We start from the raw sequence: 14,225 nt of genomic DNA on the forward strand, positions 1-14,225 counted from the left end.
ACCCCTAATTGGTCTTGAATATGATACAATGACCTTCAAATAGGTTCTAATATGGTTGAATATAACAACAATCAATGTTTAACATAATTAATTGTAATCATATTATTACCTTCATAATTGCAACAAGTATGTAGATACTTAAATTCCACTAGAATTAGTGGCGGAGTCAGAATTTTTTTTTAGAGGGGTAGAATTAAATTGTATATTTTATAATAGTAAAAGGATTAAATTAATTTTTTATTATTTTTGATAGATTAAAATGTAATTTTACCATTACTAATTTAAAATTGTATATATTATAAAGGACCTAAATGAAAATTTCTCCATTTTAGGGGCCTGCAAGCCCTACTGACTAGAACCGACTTAAGTATCGGCTTGTAATATACAAACATTGCAACCTTTCTTATTTTGAAATTAAATACGCAAAGAGTTGATCAAGAATTTAGTCCATATCAATCGAATCTAAACTTAAATAATTAAAAACTTAAATTATCAAAATTCGAAATGACCTAAATCAATATTAATCCAAATCGAAAAAACCTAAATAATTTGAATCTAAATTAATTCAACCCGAAACAATCCAAATTTAAAGTTGATTTAAATAATAAAAATCAGATCATATATATAGATAGATAGATAAAGAGATAATATATAGCAAAATTGAAAAAGCAGTGAGACGCGGCAAAAAGTTTCCCTCCAAACTCAACTGTCTAGAGAGAGAAAAAGCTTGTTTCTCTCTCCACCTCTGCAACCAAAAAAAAAAAACAGTTGAATCTTCGTTGGGCTCTTCCAGTTTCCATAGAGTGAAAGTGCAAGAACCTCGAAGCTCAGTCTTTTTTAATTCTCTATCAAATGGAAGGGGAAGCCTCAGTCAATAAGCTCCATACCCAGATCGAAATCAAGCCCCAAGGCCAAGAACCGCCGCCCACATACTCCTCCGTCGTCGACAATTCCGAAATGGACATCCAGCCTGAAGGAAAGCTTCCTTTCTTCAAGTCCCGCTACCGGCAGAGGGCATCGGACACATGGCTCATCTCTCTGTTGGTCATCCTTCATCTCGTGGCTTTTATAACCACCACTCTCTTCAACTATTTCTCGACGGGCAGTGTCTTCTTTCAGCCTCTCTCTGAGAATCCCCTGCTTGGTCCCTCTGCTTCCACGTCTGTTCTTTTCACTTTCTACCTCTTTTAATCTTATTGGGTTTTATTTGTTATTGTACTCTGAATCGTTTTTCATTGAAGAGATCTGACGATTCCACTTTTAGTTATAATTAGAGTTAATTTGATAACCACTTTCTATGATTTTCTTTTTTGGGAGGGTTAAATAAGTTGCAAATTAAGAACAATAGATAAAGATTAATGCCCTTACTTTGGTAGCACTGGAAATTCGTCGTCTTGTCTAAGAAAAAGAAGGGTTTTGATTGTTGTTAGTAGCCTACTATTCTGAAGCAGTCTGCTGTCATACAAAGTTCTTGACTTTTGTTGAGCTCTTTTTCGAGGGGGAAAAAGGAAAAAGAAAAAAGAAAAAAAAGGTTATGGTCTTCGTGTTCTTACTGAAATCATGATTGTAATGTTGCAGGCTAGATAAAGTTGGGGCACTGCGAAGGGCATTTTTGGTTCAGAACCACCTAAATTGGCGTTTCTTCGTATGCCCCTGGTTACATGCTGGGATCATACACTTTGCCATCAATATCAGCTGTATGATCTTTATTGGAATCCATTTAGAGAGAGACTATGGACCTTGTAAGAGCATTGCTCTCTCGTATTAAGTATAACCCTTACTTTGCAATGATTCAGCCAATGAAAAACATGCAAAGCTAAATGTTTTATGGGCTTACATTTGGTTAGAACTTATTGTTTTTCACTTTTGATTGACAGTGAGGATTGGGGTAATCTACCTACTTTCGGCATTCTTTGGTAGCTTGGTATGTTCACTTTTTGTTCGAAATAACCCTGTAGTTACTTCCTCTGGTGCTTTGTTCGGATTACTTGGAACGATGCTTTCTGGGCTTATTCGTAACTGGAAAGTTTACTCAAGCAAGGTGCTTAACACTCTTTTTCCTTGTATCCAATTATATCTATCTCCATCTAACCTTTTTGGTTCACTAAACCCTTTTGTGGTTTGATTGCAGGGTGCAGCTTTGGCAGCACTTATAACAGTTCTGGCGACGAATTTCCTCCTTGGATTGCTACCATACATCGACAATTTTGCAAATATTGGTGCCTTTATATCCGGACTTCTACTCGGGTTTGTGCTTTTGCTCACCCCTCAGATTAGGCAAATGTCTAAAAACAAAGCAGGGCTGTTTGAATGCGGTGTCAAACATTCCAAGAGTACCATTAAACTGAAGCAGAAACTGGCACTAGACAGGCCGATTCTGAGGAGCATTTCTCTTATACTGTTTGTTATTCTGTAAGTTTTGTTCACCTAAATGTGAAGCTGAATTAATTTGTTGTTCACCGTTCCGGAGCTAGATCTTAGATAAGGGTCTTCTTTCATTTGCAGGCTTTCTGGATGTCTTGTAGCATTATTCCTAGGCATTGATATAAACCATTATTGCGGATGGTGTAGATTCATTGACTGTATCCCTTACAAAAGGTGGAACTGCAATGATGGACCAAATACATGTGAGGTATATATATACACATTTTGATTCTTGTTTTGCTTCATTTTGTGATGAGTACAGTCCTTGTGATAGTGAGCAAAAGCATCAAAGCAGTTACTATCTAATTCCATAGTGAAATTCTCCTTTCTAATCCATATAATAATTGCCATGAATTATGAAAACCAAATATCTAATTTCTATTGTCACCATTTAAGTTTACCAAATCACCATTTAAGTTTACCAAATCTTCAACACGGTATCCTAGAATTGTAAGTATGAAAAAGCTATTAGTGGTAGCATGCTTAGTGATTTGCTTCTTTTTAACTGCATTCAGTCTCGTCTCTAGGCAACTCCCCGACTTGATAATCATATTAATGCCTTGACATGTAATTGCAGATCATGAAGAGCAACTCAGAGATGACATTGACCTGTTTGTATAATGGCAACACCAGGGTCTTCCCTTTCACCAACATTTCACAGGCAAGGATAAATGACTTGTGCGGTATGATCTGCTGATGGAGGGAGGACTCAAAATGACAGTACCAACTCAAATATGGACTGAGTTGAGACAAATGAACAAATTGGTCGACAGAACATATAGCTGGAATATACAGTGCATTTCCAAGATACTGCTCATTAAAGTGTCTAAGCGGCTTTAAATGATGACTAGCAAACCACTGACAAGCAAAATTCATTGCTTATGCCACTTCTCTTAAAACATTGAGTGCTTCATTCAGTAATTGAATTCTTAGGTATTGATATGTTGTTAATATGATTCTTGAAACTAAAGAGTTTTCTTCAGTGTTCCATATGAAATTAATGGTCTCATATTAAAGCTTAACATGCTAGCCAGGCAGGCTGTTAAAGTAAAAATTGGTTAAACATGCACTTACTCATATGTATGCCCCAACCTGGCTCTCCCTCTCCAACATTATAGAAGGCTAGTAGGCTGAGTGAGTGACACTATCTTCCATGTTATAATGGATAGGTTCGAACCATTGTGGTTCTATTAAGCATTCTGTTTTTGCATGTTTTACTTTTCACTATTTCAATTTTAGTATTTTATTGATGGAAAAAGGTATTCGCACAGAAAAATAGTATCCAGAATGTCCACAAGAAGGTTTTGGGATAGTAAAATGTCTAACTAATTAACCATTACAGTAAATTGAAATTGAAATTTGAGAATCTTTCTCTACGTAATTATTGTACATAGTTCAACGTGTAAAAAGTCCAAAAGCACTTATCACTCATCCAGAAAATCATTTTTCCCTTTCCCAACATGAAACTCAATCGTTGATTGTCTTCCTCTTCCCTTCCCCACGTCATTCTTATCTTATTACTTATGATATTTTTATACTCGTTCATTTCATTCTCATTGTTGAAATATTGAAGAAGAAGAGATGGAAAAGTTTTATGTTGTTTTTATTTTAAAAAAAATCAGAAATTTAGATTACTAATGTATTTTTATGATAATTATTCATTATAGATCCTTCTTCTCCACCCTAGGATGATTATACCATTAGAAGGAACAATTACCTCACACCGATATTATTTCAATAACTGCATATGAACCTACTTCAATATATGAGAATCCAGACTTGCATTTCACCTAAAATCCACTAGGAGCCCTTTCTGATATTTTTTTTGTAAGTCAGATAAATAGGAACTCAATTTTCCCTTTCGCCATACAACTTCATCAACTTTTCATTTCTCTCCCCATCATGTCTCGAATTTTGTTATAGTTAGTGGATTCAATTCTTTTTTTCTCTACTGCATACATAGAATGATACTTGAGCCTTTTTCGCAACTTTGTGTACATGTTCCATATTCAAAATTAATGTATTGGTCATTACTTGTTATGCTTACACACGGTTCTATCAAGATGAGTGAGTAAAATTCAATTTAATTCAAAAAATTTTAAAAAAAAATGTTTGAATTTTAAATTATTCGAATAGAGTTAATCAAATTAACTCGATTTTTTTTTCCAATTTTTAGTTTGAGTCGAATTGAGTTTTCGAATTCGAATAAATTTATATTATTATTTACTCTAATTATTTTACATTTGTACCCGAAAACCTTTTACTTCCCCCACTCACCCTTTACCCCCAAATCAAAATCCTCCCCAAAAAAAATCTCTAAACCATCTCTTCTTCATCAGTTTTTGAGGATTAAAATCCCTCTCCCATCCGGCCATCGCCCATTTGCATTATCACCGTCCACCTAAGCTTTGCTACCGCTTCGCCCAACACCTATGCCTATCGAACTAAGCCTCACACGATCCTAAGGATTGAGGAAGATGGTCTGGAAATTGAAAACGGTAAACCCCAAAATTAAATCCCTAAAAATTATGTTCCTACTTTTTTTTAGGCTAAACCTACCCCTATTCGACCATGTATAGATTGTTGATGTGTTCATATAGGAGGCTACTGTTTTTTTTCTTTCTTATTTTTTGATAAATTTGAGAAAGTTTATGTTCCTGCTGTTTTCTTTATCAGAATCAAAGTAGATGAAATTCAAAAGAATACTTCTTTTATAATGATTTAGTAGTTGAAATCAGATTTACCAAAAGGAAAAAAATCAAGGAAATGAGACATAAAAATGAAAAGAAAACCTCAATCCAATTTGTTCATATATTAATATTGCTTCATTTCTACATTAATTGACACTGATTTTGTAGGCTCCAAATCTCCAATGTCTGTGAGGAGATGATGAAGCAAGCAGTGACAAAAGATTATTTTTGTTGTGTTTATGTCTTGTTAGTACAAAAGAAATATTTTGACAATAAAAGTAAAATGTAAAATTTGGAAATTTTATTATATGAGATGGCCGAAGAAAGGTTTCATGAAAAAATATCGGTCTAAGGTATTAATATGTTATGTAACACATTTAATCTGTCTCCGTTGTCGGAATATTACGACAGTTATCAAATAAAATGACAACATAATACCATTCAATTATTAATTAAAATACTAAATATTCAAAACCAATAATCATTCATAGCATATATACGGTTACGAGCCTTAAATATCGAGCTTACGGAACTTAAAAATTAATTCGGAAAAAATTAGGGACTTATTTGAAACAAAATAGAAAAATGTAAGAAAAACTGGAAGGGATCACACAGCCGTGTGACATAGCCCACAGGCCGTGGGGCTTAGGGACATGGTCGTGTGACCAAACCGTGTACAGTTCGAAATTAGAGTCACACGACCATGTCACCAAACCATGTGCAATTCGAAATAGGGTCACACGACCATGTCGCAGACTGTGTGATTCAAAATAAGGTCACACGAATGTGTCTCCAGGTTGTGTAACAACCTAAGACCATGTGGGACAAACCTGCACCAAAATTAAATAGTCCACAAGGCTGTGTGGTATGACCGTGTAAGGCACACGGCCGTGTGGCAGCCCATGTCTCAGGCTATGTACACCTAAAATGGCTTCTAAAACAAGGCAAAACATTACCCATTCCTTAAGCGTCAAGCCAAACCAAAATCAACCAATTACATACCTTCAAAACACATTCAAAAATGCTTAAAACATACCAAAACATTCAACTTAAATGTCTAACCAATATGCCCTCATTAACACCACAATTCATATACCAAACTAACATCAAATTGAAAGATCACCAACCCTTACCTTATAAACAAGCCAAACATACTAATTCATCTATTTCATTCACATTCATTTTTTTAACATATTTCAACCATATCCAAGAAGCACCAACCAAATAGCCAAAAGCACATGCATTTTAGACATCTATAAGCCAAAAACCAAAAGATACACATATCCATAAGTATGCCTTAACTAAAGTTTAACAACATCATCACAACAAAAGAACTTTAAAACTCCTAGTACATGTCATTTATAACCAACATCAAAACGACCAAAACTTCTACTGAGAGGAGGGACAGATAGTGTGTGTGCTCCGACTTGATTCCAACTTATCGAGATTTTTAATGATCTACAAGAAAAGAAAACAACTAACGTAAGCAACTAATATTTAGTAAGCTTGTATAAATCATAAACGTAAACTTACCAAATAGGATCAATTTATACAATTCATGCATAATTCCATTAATATGCTCACGAATTCATTAAATTCTTATTCACATCACAAATCCCACAAGTTAGTGAGTTCAATAATGAAACATATAATCTTACCATAGCATGAAACATGTATTAGGAGCATATCAATATACATCTCATTCATCACATCTCCAATATGCATCATTCATTCATTTCCAAACATTTTTACCAACACTTTCCATTTCATCTATCAAAATCATATAACATTTCATATAATTAAGTTCACTAAATTAAGCCTTTAATACCCATTGAATCAAAAGAAATAACATCGGATACTCGAGAAAATGCTCACACAAGCTGTGACTGTGACCATATATGCTCACATGAGCTGTGTTTTCTATTATAATCTTATTGTGTTATTGCTACTAGTTTATTAGACTTTTGTTGTGTCATTTTTATTTTTTGTTTTGTTGTTTGGACAGGTATAGTTTTTTTGCTATATTTTGTACTTTTGCTTATGTTTTCTATTATAATCTTGTTGTGTTGTTGCTGTTGTTTATTTAGACTCATGTTTACTTGAACTCATGTGGTGTTGTTTTTATTTGTTCACTTGTTTATTTCAATTTTTCTTTGTATGATCATGTTTAAAAACTTTTTAAAAAATATTTTCAAAAATATTACATAAAATAAACAATACTAAAGTCATTTTTTTAATTTAACTCAAACAAATGTATTCGATTTGAATTCAATCTCACTCAACTCGATTCAAGAAATTTTCAAATAGAGTTAGGATGATAAAATATTTTTTTCATTCGATTCGATCGAACACTCACCCCTAATCAAAATCCAATAAGGTTGAATGTCTCATATAACAAACAACCACCTAAATGCCCCTACATCTTCACGTGAAACCAAAGCACACCAAAGTACACCTAAATGTCTTCATACTTCGAAGATGGATCCAAATGATATTCTTTAATCTTCCACAACCATCAATTTCAAACCCTTGAATGATCAACCTCTGGTTGCCATGAATATAATTTCTACAACTCTCAGGTAAACATTCCGCTCACCTGATTGAACTTGGACCAATTTAGTTATTGCAAACTTGAAGACCGGTCATGTCATTTGCCTCAAGGGTTCTCTTTAATTGATTAGAAACATGTTCATGATAGAAATTAGCCTTGAAATGTCAAGCAATAGTTCATGTGAATGAATTGTAATTAAATTATGAACACACCACATACCATCGCCTCCTAAAACAACATTAACTCTATCTTTATTTTGCATTTCACAAAAGAAAACTTGCGCAAATACTCAACAGCCCCTCTTGCACAATTAGCCTCCGATTGCTATAAATATAATTTCTACAATTATCTGGAAAACACTCTATTTGATCTGGACCACCTAATTGAACTTAGACCAATTTAATGTTCTTGCAAACTTGAAGACTGGCCATGCCATTTGCCTCAAGAGTTCTCTTTTAACTGTTTAGAAACATGTCTGTGGGCAAACATTAACCTTAAAATGTCAAGCATAGTTCATGTGAATGAATTGTAATTAAACTATTAACACAACACATACCATCATCTCCTAAACTAACATTGACTCTAGTAAGACAAGCAATTCTCTTATATTCTTCTTTCTATCATTACAATTGCCACCTTTATCACAAGTATAATTGGGGACTTCATATTTTTTTCTAGCCAATGATCTATTCACCACAATAAACAGCATGCACTTTGATAAAAGTAGAATAATTCATCAATGTTTCTTAATCACATTCCTTTAGTTAGCCTTGTTGCCACAACACTATCTTGTTCATCTTCCACAGGCTCATTCTCACATCATTACAATATTCAACGTTGGTATATTCCAATCAATTAAAGAAATCTTCATCGCTACTATTTGAATCCGAGCCTCTATTAAATGATGTCTCATTGCTTCATTCTTCATTCAGCATCATAATTAGATAATCCAAACAAATTATTCAACGTTTGAGTTACATCGGCGTCTTCATTATGATTCTTCCATCCATGCATAAGTTTCTACTTCGTTTGAAATTTCCATTTGTTGAGAAAACAATTTTTTTAATGCTAAATACCAACTCTTATGTTAAATAAAAAAACAATTGTCAGATGTCTCCACTTTCCTGATTGCTTATTTTCCAAACAAAAGAAAGAATGAAATTTGTTTGGTAAATCAGCTGAGAAAGTAAGCTGCCATTGTTTTTTCTCTAAAACAGTCCGCTTTGTTAGCTACATGGACTCCAAACTCTCTCTTCATTTTTATATTTCAAACCAAACTACATAAACAAATGCTTAAATCCATAAAGTTCTTTTTCTCTTTTATTAAATTCAGAATCTTCTTTTTCTTTTTTTTCTGGGTTTTTAACAGAACATATATGATTACATGCAGCTTTGAACTACAAAGGCCGCCCTAACCTAAGCTTCCCCCTAACAATGCCATTATTAGCCCACCAAGCCGCAATGCTTTTAAATCAGAGATTTTCAGTTGTTTGTTTTATACACTTCTCGTAATAATGATGATGATAATAATAATAATGCAGCCATGTTCTAGCCTTTCTTTTGATTGGCTCCAAAGCTTCTTCCTTTTTTTGCCTTGAAACTCCGCACAAGTCTGTAATTATTTCCTAGCCCTAAGCCAAGAAAACTGACACTTGTACCTTGGAAGGAATTTAGTAGGGTTGGAATCCATGGAGCATGCCAATGCCAATGCCACTTTAGGGCGAAACCAGAAATCATGGACGACGGTCCCTCTCTTCTCCAACTTAAAAACCATAAATAAAAGCACTCATTGGTTCTTAACCCAATCCCTTGAGCATCTAACAGCTGGCTTGTTAGTGATTTCAAAGAGGAACTTTCTAGGGAATTGTCAGCTATCAACTAACATTAATCCCCTATTCTTCTCACTTAAAGAAAAGAAAAAGGAGCCAGGCTGATCCAAATAGGGTACAAACTTAAATGAATCAAAGGGTGTCCATTAAACTCAAAGGATTATATTAATTTTCCTACTACATGACTGCAGTTTGTTTAAGTTAATTGCAGGGCCTTCCATCATTAATTATTTGGACCACTTCAATCTTCTCCTGCGCCCCCGCCGCTATGTGTCTACATCTGCCTCACACTTACCGTCTTTTCCTTTTTCTTTTCCAATAAATATTTGGGACAAACTAATGTTTTTTTTTTCAAATATCAAACCCCAAATAAATGTCAGTCCAATATACCAACGTAAGTTCTTTACTATTTTATTTGTGGTTGAATCAACATAACTTCGATTTATTAATATTGCCTTATGTTGTATGTTATCAGTAAAAGTGTCGGTCATCAACATATTTAATTAAAAGGTAAAATTATCATGTAGGTTCCAGATTAAGAATTAGATTGTATTTTGTCTTTTCTATTAAAAATAAATAAATTAATCTTTGTACATTAGTTCAAAGAATAAATTAAACTTTTCCATTAAAAATTATTAAAAATTGTTGTAGTTGATGAAACAACAAGATAATTACATATGGTGTGCCACGATATCGCATGCTAACGTACCAATTTTTTATAGAATAGTCAATTTACTCTTAGATCTAATGTATCGGACTAATTTGTCTATTTTTAAATGGATGAATCAAAATGCAATCTGATTCCTAATATAAGAGCCTCCATAACACTTTTACCTAGTACAAAATTATACTTTCATATCAATATTTTAATAATCTTTTTGCCTTAATAAATTTATCACTTTTTTATGGTCAATTTTTTATTTTATGTTTTATAAATTTTAATTAATCAAATATTTAAAATTAAAGAAGTAAGAAATTTTGACCAAAAAAAGACAACCATAAATCGCAACTTTTTTTTTAATAATCTCATTATAGGTTCTAATCATATATGCTCTTTTTAATACAATACCTAGAACTACTCATAACCTCTCCCAAACTCATAAATAGAAGGATAATATGTTTCAATGCACTCAAACCCACATTCTCCTGCATTAGCAACAATACCTATACAAATTGAACTAGGCTCAATCGTCATAAATCGCAATTTAATTATAAAAAAAAGGGTGTATCTATTGTAGTTCATGTCTATGTGTAAAAAAAAAAAAGAAATTCATAACAGTGGCAATTACTAATATTGTATTGGTTTGGTTTTATCTCTACCGATTACAAGATTTTTTACTTTTTAATTTTTTTCATTTATTTGAATTTTAATCAACTCCTATCATTTTTAATAATAATATTTTTTTAAATATTTTCATAAATCATTCAAAAAAAAAAGTTAAAACGATAAACCCAAAATAATTCATTAAAACAAAAATATTAAGACTAAAACAAAAACATGATCAGCTGTGAAATTTTTATTTTGGTCACATCTTTTGAGCACCAAATGGAAGGTTGCAGCCATAGAATTTATAACATGTGGAATATTCCCACTTAGCACATGATGAGCCAAAGTTTTTAATCAATTTGGCATTTTGCTAAAAAATGTTCCACTAAATCAAAACCATAGTCTCTAAAAGAAAAACTAAAGCATTACCCCCTCTATTAGCTTTGATTAAAAATACCCATTTACTAAAAGCCTACAACCACTAATACTACATTACATTACTATAAATGCTTAGTTGATGGGTTTGAGGAAGATTGTAAATTTGTTTATTTCTTTAGAAATGGTTCCCTCTTTTAGGGATGAGAAAGGGCCTAAATGGTACCTATAGTGGGAAGGAATCATCTTAACGTGGAGATTTTGGCTACTTCAAACCAAAAAGTAGAAGGGAAAGGAAATGGAAGGAAAGCAATGGAAAGGCTTCCATCCTTTCATTATCAATGTTAGTCAAAGAGGGGAAACTAGGCTAGAGTCTATTACCCCAAAAGAATTTTAACCCTATGGACCTTAAATAATTTTGATAATATCGGGATCCTTTCTTCTCAACTCATGTCTTTTTCCCTCTATCCCAACTTTTTTTTAAGTCTTTAGCACCTTAGCCTCTTGCAAATTTTTTTTACCTATGCTTGCTATATTTTCATGTGAAAAAGTGCTATGTTATTGCTAGGGAGTTTGGATGAACCCTAGGATTTTCTCTTCATACTTACCTTGTTTTGATGGAGTTAGACAACAATATTTGTATTCTCTTTGATGGTTTCATTGGTTTTAAGGATGACAAATCTGAAATAGAACGGATTTTTTCGAAAAGTAATTATGGAGTGAGACTAGGTAAAATTTTTTGGACGGTAAATATGGAGTAGTTGTGGTAATTGTTTGCGCTACCCCACCTTGCTCTACTATATGAAATTACTATTTACACATGTATATTTATAACTATTAAAAGAGTTAAAATGTGTTAAAAACTCATGTTTTATGTTTAAATATTTACTTTTCGTTAAAAAGAAAGAAAATATTAGAAATAACTAGCAAAAAATAAATTGAAGTTGGGCGGTGTTGAGCAAGGATGGATTAATCCAACATTCATAAAGGTTGTAGTAGTTTTTAACATTACATATCTATAATGGAGTGGGACGAGTGATAGGGCAAAGCATACAAATTGTGAAGCGACACTAGATTTGGCAACATCCGCCCTCACTCCGCTTCATTGTCATCCCTAGGGCTAAGCAAAAAAATCAACTAAATCGAAAATCGACCTAAATCGAGGTATTTAGACGGTTTATGGAATGCAAAGTTTAAAAATTGCAGTTACCTGAAATCGAATCGAATTCTATTTTTATTTAATATATAATTAATATTACCTTTTTTATTATAAAAAATATATCTTTTATATTTAAGATAGTGAAAATAATTTAAAATTTCTTGAAATTTTATTGTTTTTTAGAAATATTTATGAAAAAAGTCTTCAAATTTTGTCAAATAATATTTAAAAGCCATAAAATGAAGTTCATTTTAATAAAATAAATCTAAAAATTCAGAACAAAAAAAATAACAGGGAAAAATAAAAAAAAAACCCGAACTAAATAAAATAAACAATTCAAAAAATCTAAAAAACTCGATTGAATCGAACTAATATCACCTCTAATCATCCCTAATTGGGTCAATGTTGCTTTTGCCCCCTCGAACCGGTATAGGTTGACTTTGAATCAAGCAAGCATTTTCTTCTTGATTTGTTTATTGAAAGAGTCTTTTAATTTCTCTTTGTTATTTGGTGCCTTAGAGTCATCATTTTCGTTCATTCTTACTTTTTTAATTAATGAAATTACTACTTGAAAAACAAAAGAGATAAACAAAGATTTAAAGAAATGTTAATTTCATGTTATATTTTTATCAATTTTTTATATAAAACATTTAGAATGAAGGTAAATTTGATACCCTATTTCAAGCATTCTATTAAAAATTTTATATGAGAACGGGTGAGTGTTTAATCGAATCAAATAAAAAATTTAGTTAATTAAGTTGATGAGTACTATTTTATCATCCTAATTGATTTAAATTTTTTGAATCAAGTCGAGTCAAATTGATTGAAATTGTTCAAGTTAAATTGAAAAATTAAACATGTCAAATTAAAATTTTATTACAGTATAATTAATTCTATGTTAAAGCACAAAAATTTGGAAGCATATATATTTGAAAACTTTGTCAAAGCAAAACAAGAAAAAATAAAATATTTAATATGATAAACTTGAATCATTAATTTATTTATTTAGATTCCAAAATTATTATTTTAAAAATTTTAAAATTTTAAAATTCTTTATATGTTCTTTGGAATTTTAAAATTATAATCTTTTTAAAATATAAATTTTAAAATTATTTTGAATTTTTTTATAATTTTGTTGAGAGAGAGGCTAATTTGCTCGTTTTCAAAATTGTGAGAGACCAAAATGATATTTACATTGATCATTATTCAAATTATTTTAGTTATTTGAATTATAAAATTTAACTCGACTCGATTAGATTAACTCAAAATTTAAATTTTTATCGATCTTTTAAATTGAATCGAATTTTATTTACGATAATATCAATATAATGTTATTTTGGTTGGCCCATTTTCTTGTAAGAAAAAGTTGCTCACACTTGCACGCCAAGTGATAGGTTTTTTACAAAAATATTATAAAAAAAATAAAAATTTACCAAAATATTACAACTTTTTTTATTTACCAAAATATATAAACTTTTTTTATTTACCAAAATATATCAAAAAAAACCAAAAAACAAAACCTGTAAAAAAAATCAGATCGATGTGACAATTTACTGGTCACGCCAATGGTATTGGCGGCACCAAAGGTGCCAATGCCATTGGTGGTACCAATGGTGCCAATGCCATTGGCGGCACCAATGGTGCCATACTAATTGGCGGCACCACTCATATTATAAATACGACCTCTACCCAGCTGAAGAGAGAAAAATCAAAAAAAAAAGAAGAGTTGCGCGGAAAAGAAGAGAAAAAGAGCAGAAAAAGGAGGTATTTTTTTAAAAAAAATTGATTATATTATTGTTATTATTTTGTATATTTTATAATATTTTTGTTTTAGTTTAGTTATTAAGATTAATAAAACTCAAAATAAAAGTATTAGTTAATATTATTATTATTATTATTATTATTATTGTTGTTGTTGTTGTTGTTGTTG

General features: G+C 31.7%; 1 protein-coding gene across 1 annotated transcript; it reads left to right on the forward strand.

Moving 5' to 3' along the window:
* Positions 1-677: 677 nt before the first annotated feature.
* On the forward strand, positions 678-3,507 carry LOC105772318 (hypothetical protein). The gene is made up of 6 exons (XM_012593611.2): positions 678-1,160; positions 1,579-1,742; positions 1,878-2,041; positions 2,132-2,412; positions 2,506-2,632; positions 3,002-3,507. Exons 1-6 carry the CDS (start codon positions 853-855, stop codon positions 3,119-3,121), a joined length of 1,164 nt encoding a protein of 387 aa, XP_012449065.1. The 5' UTR covers positions 678-852; the 3' UTR covers positions 3,122-3,507.
* The last annotated feature ends 10,718 nt before the right edge of the window (positions 3,508-14,225 follow it).

Source organism: Gossypium raimondii, chromosome 6, assembly GCF_025698545.1.
Source record: "Gossypium raimondii isolate GPD5lz chromosome 6, ASM2569854v1, whole genome shotgun sequence".
NCBI lineage: Eukaryota > Viridiplantae > Streptophyta > Magnoliopsida > Malvales > Malvaceae > Gossypium > Gossypium raimondii.

Coding starts and splice junctions, on each gene's coding strand:
- LOC105772318 (XM_012593611.2), top strand. CDS start 853: ATGGAAGGGGAAGCCTCAGTCAATAAGCTCCATACCCAGATCGAAATC. Junction 1,161..1,578: donor CTTGGTCCCTCTGCTTCCAC/GTCTGTTCTTTT, acceptor GTAATGTTGCAG/GCTAGATAAAGTTGGGGCAC. Junction 2,413..2,505: donor CTTATACTGTTTGTTATTCT/GTAAGTTTTGTT, acceptor TTTCATTTGCAG/GCTTTCTGGATGTCTTGTAG.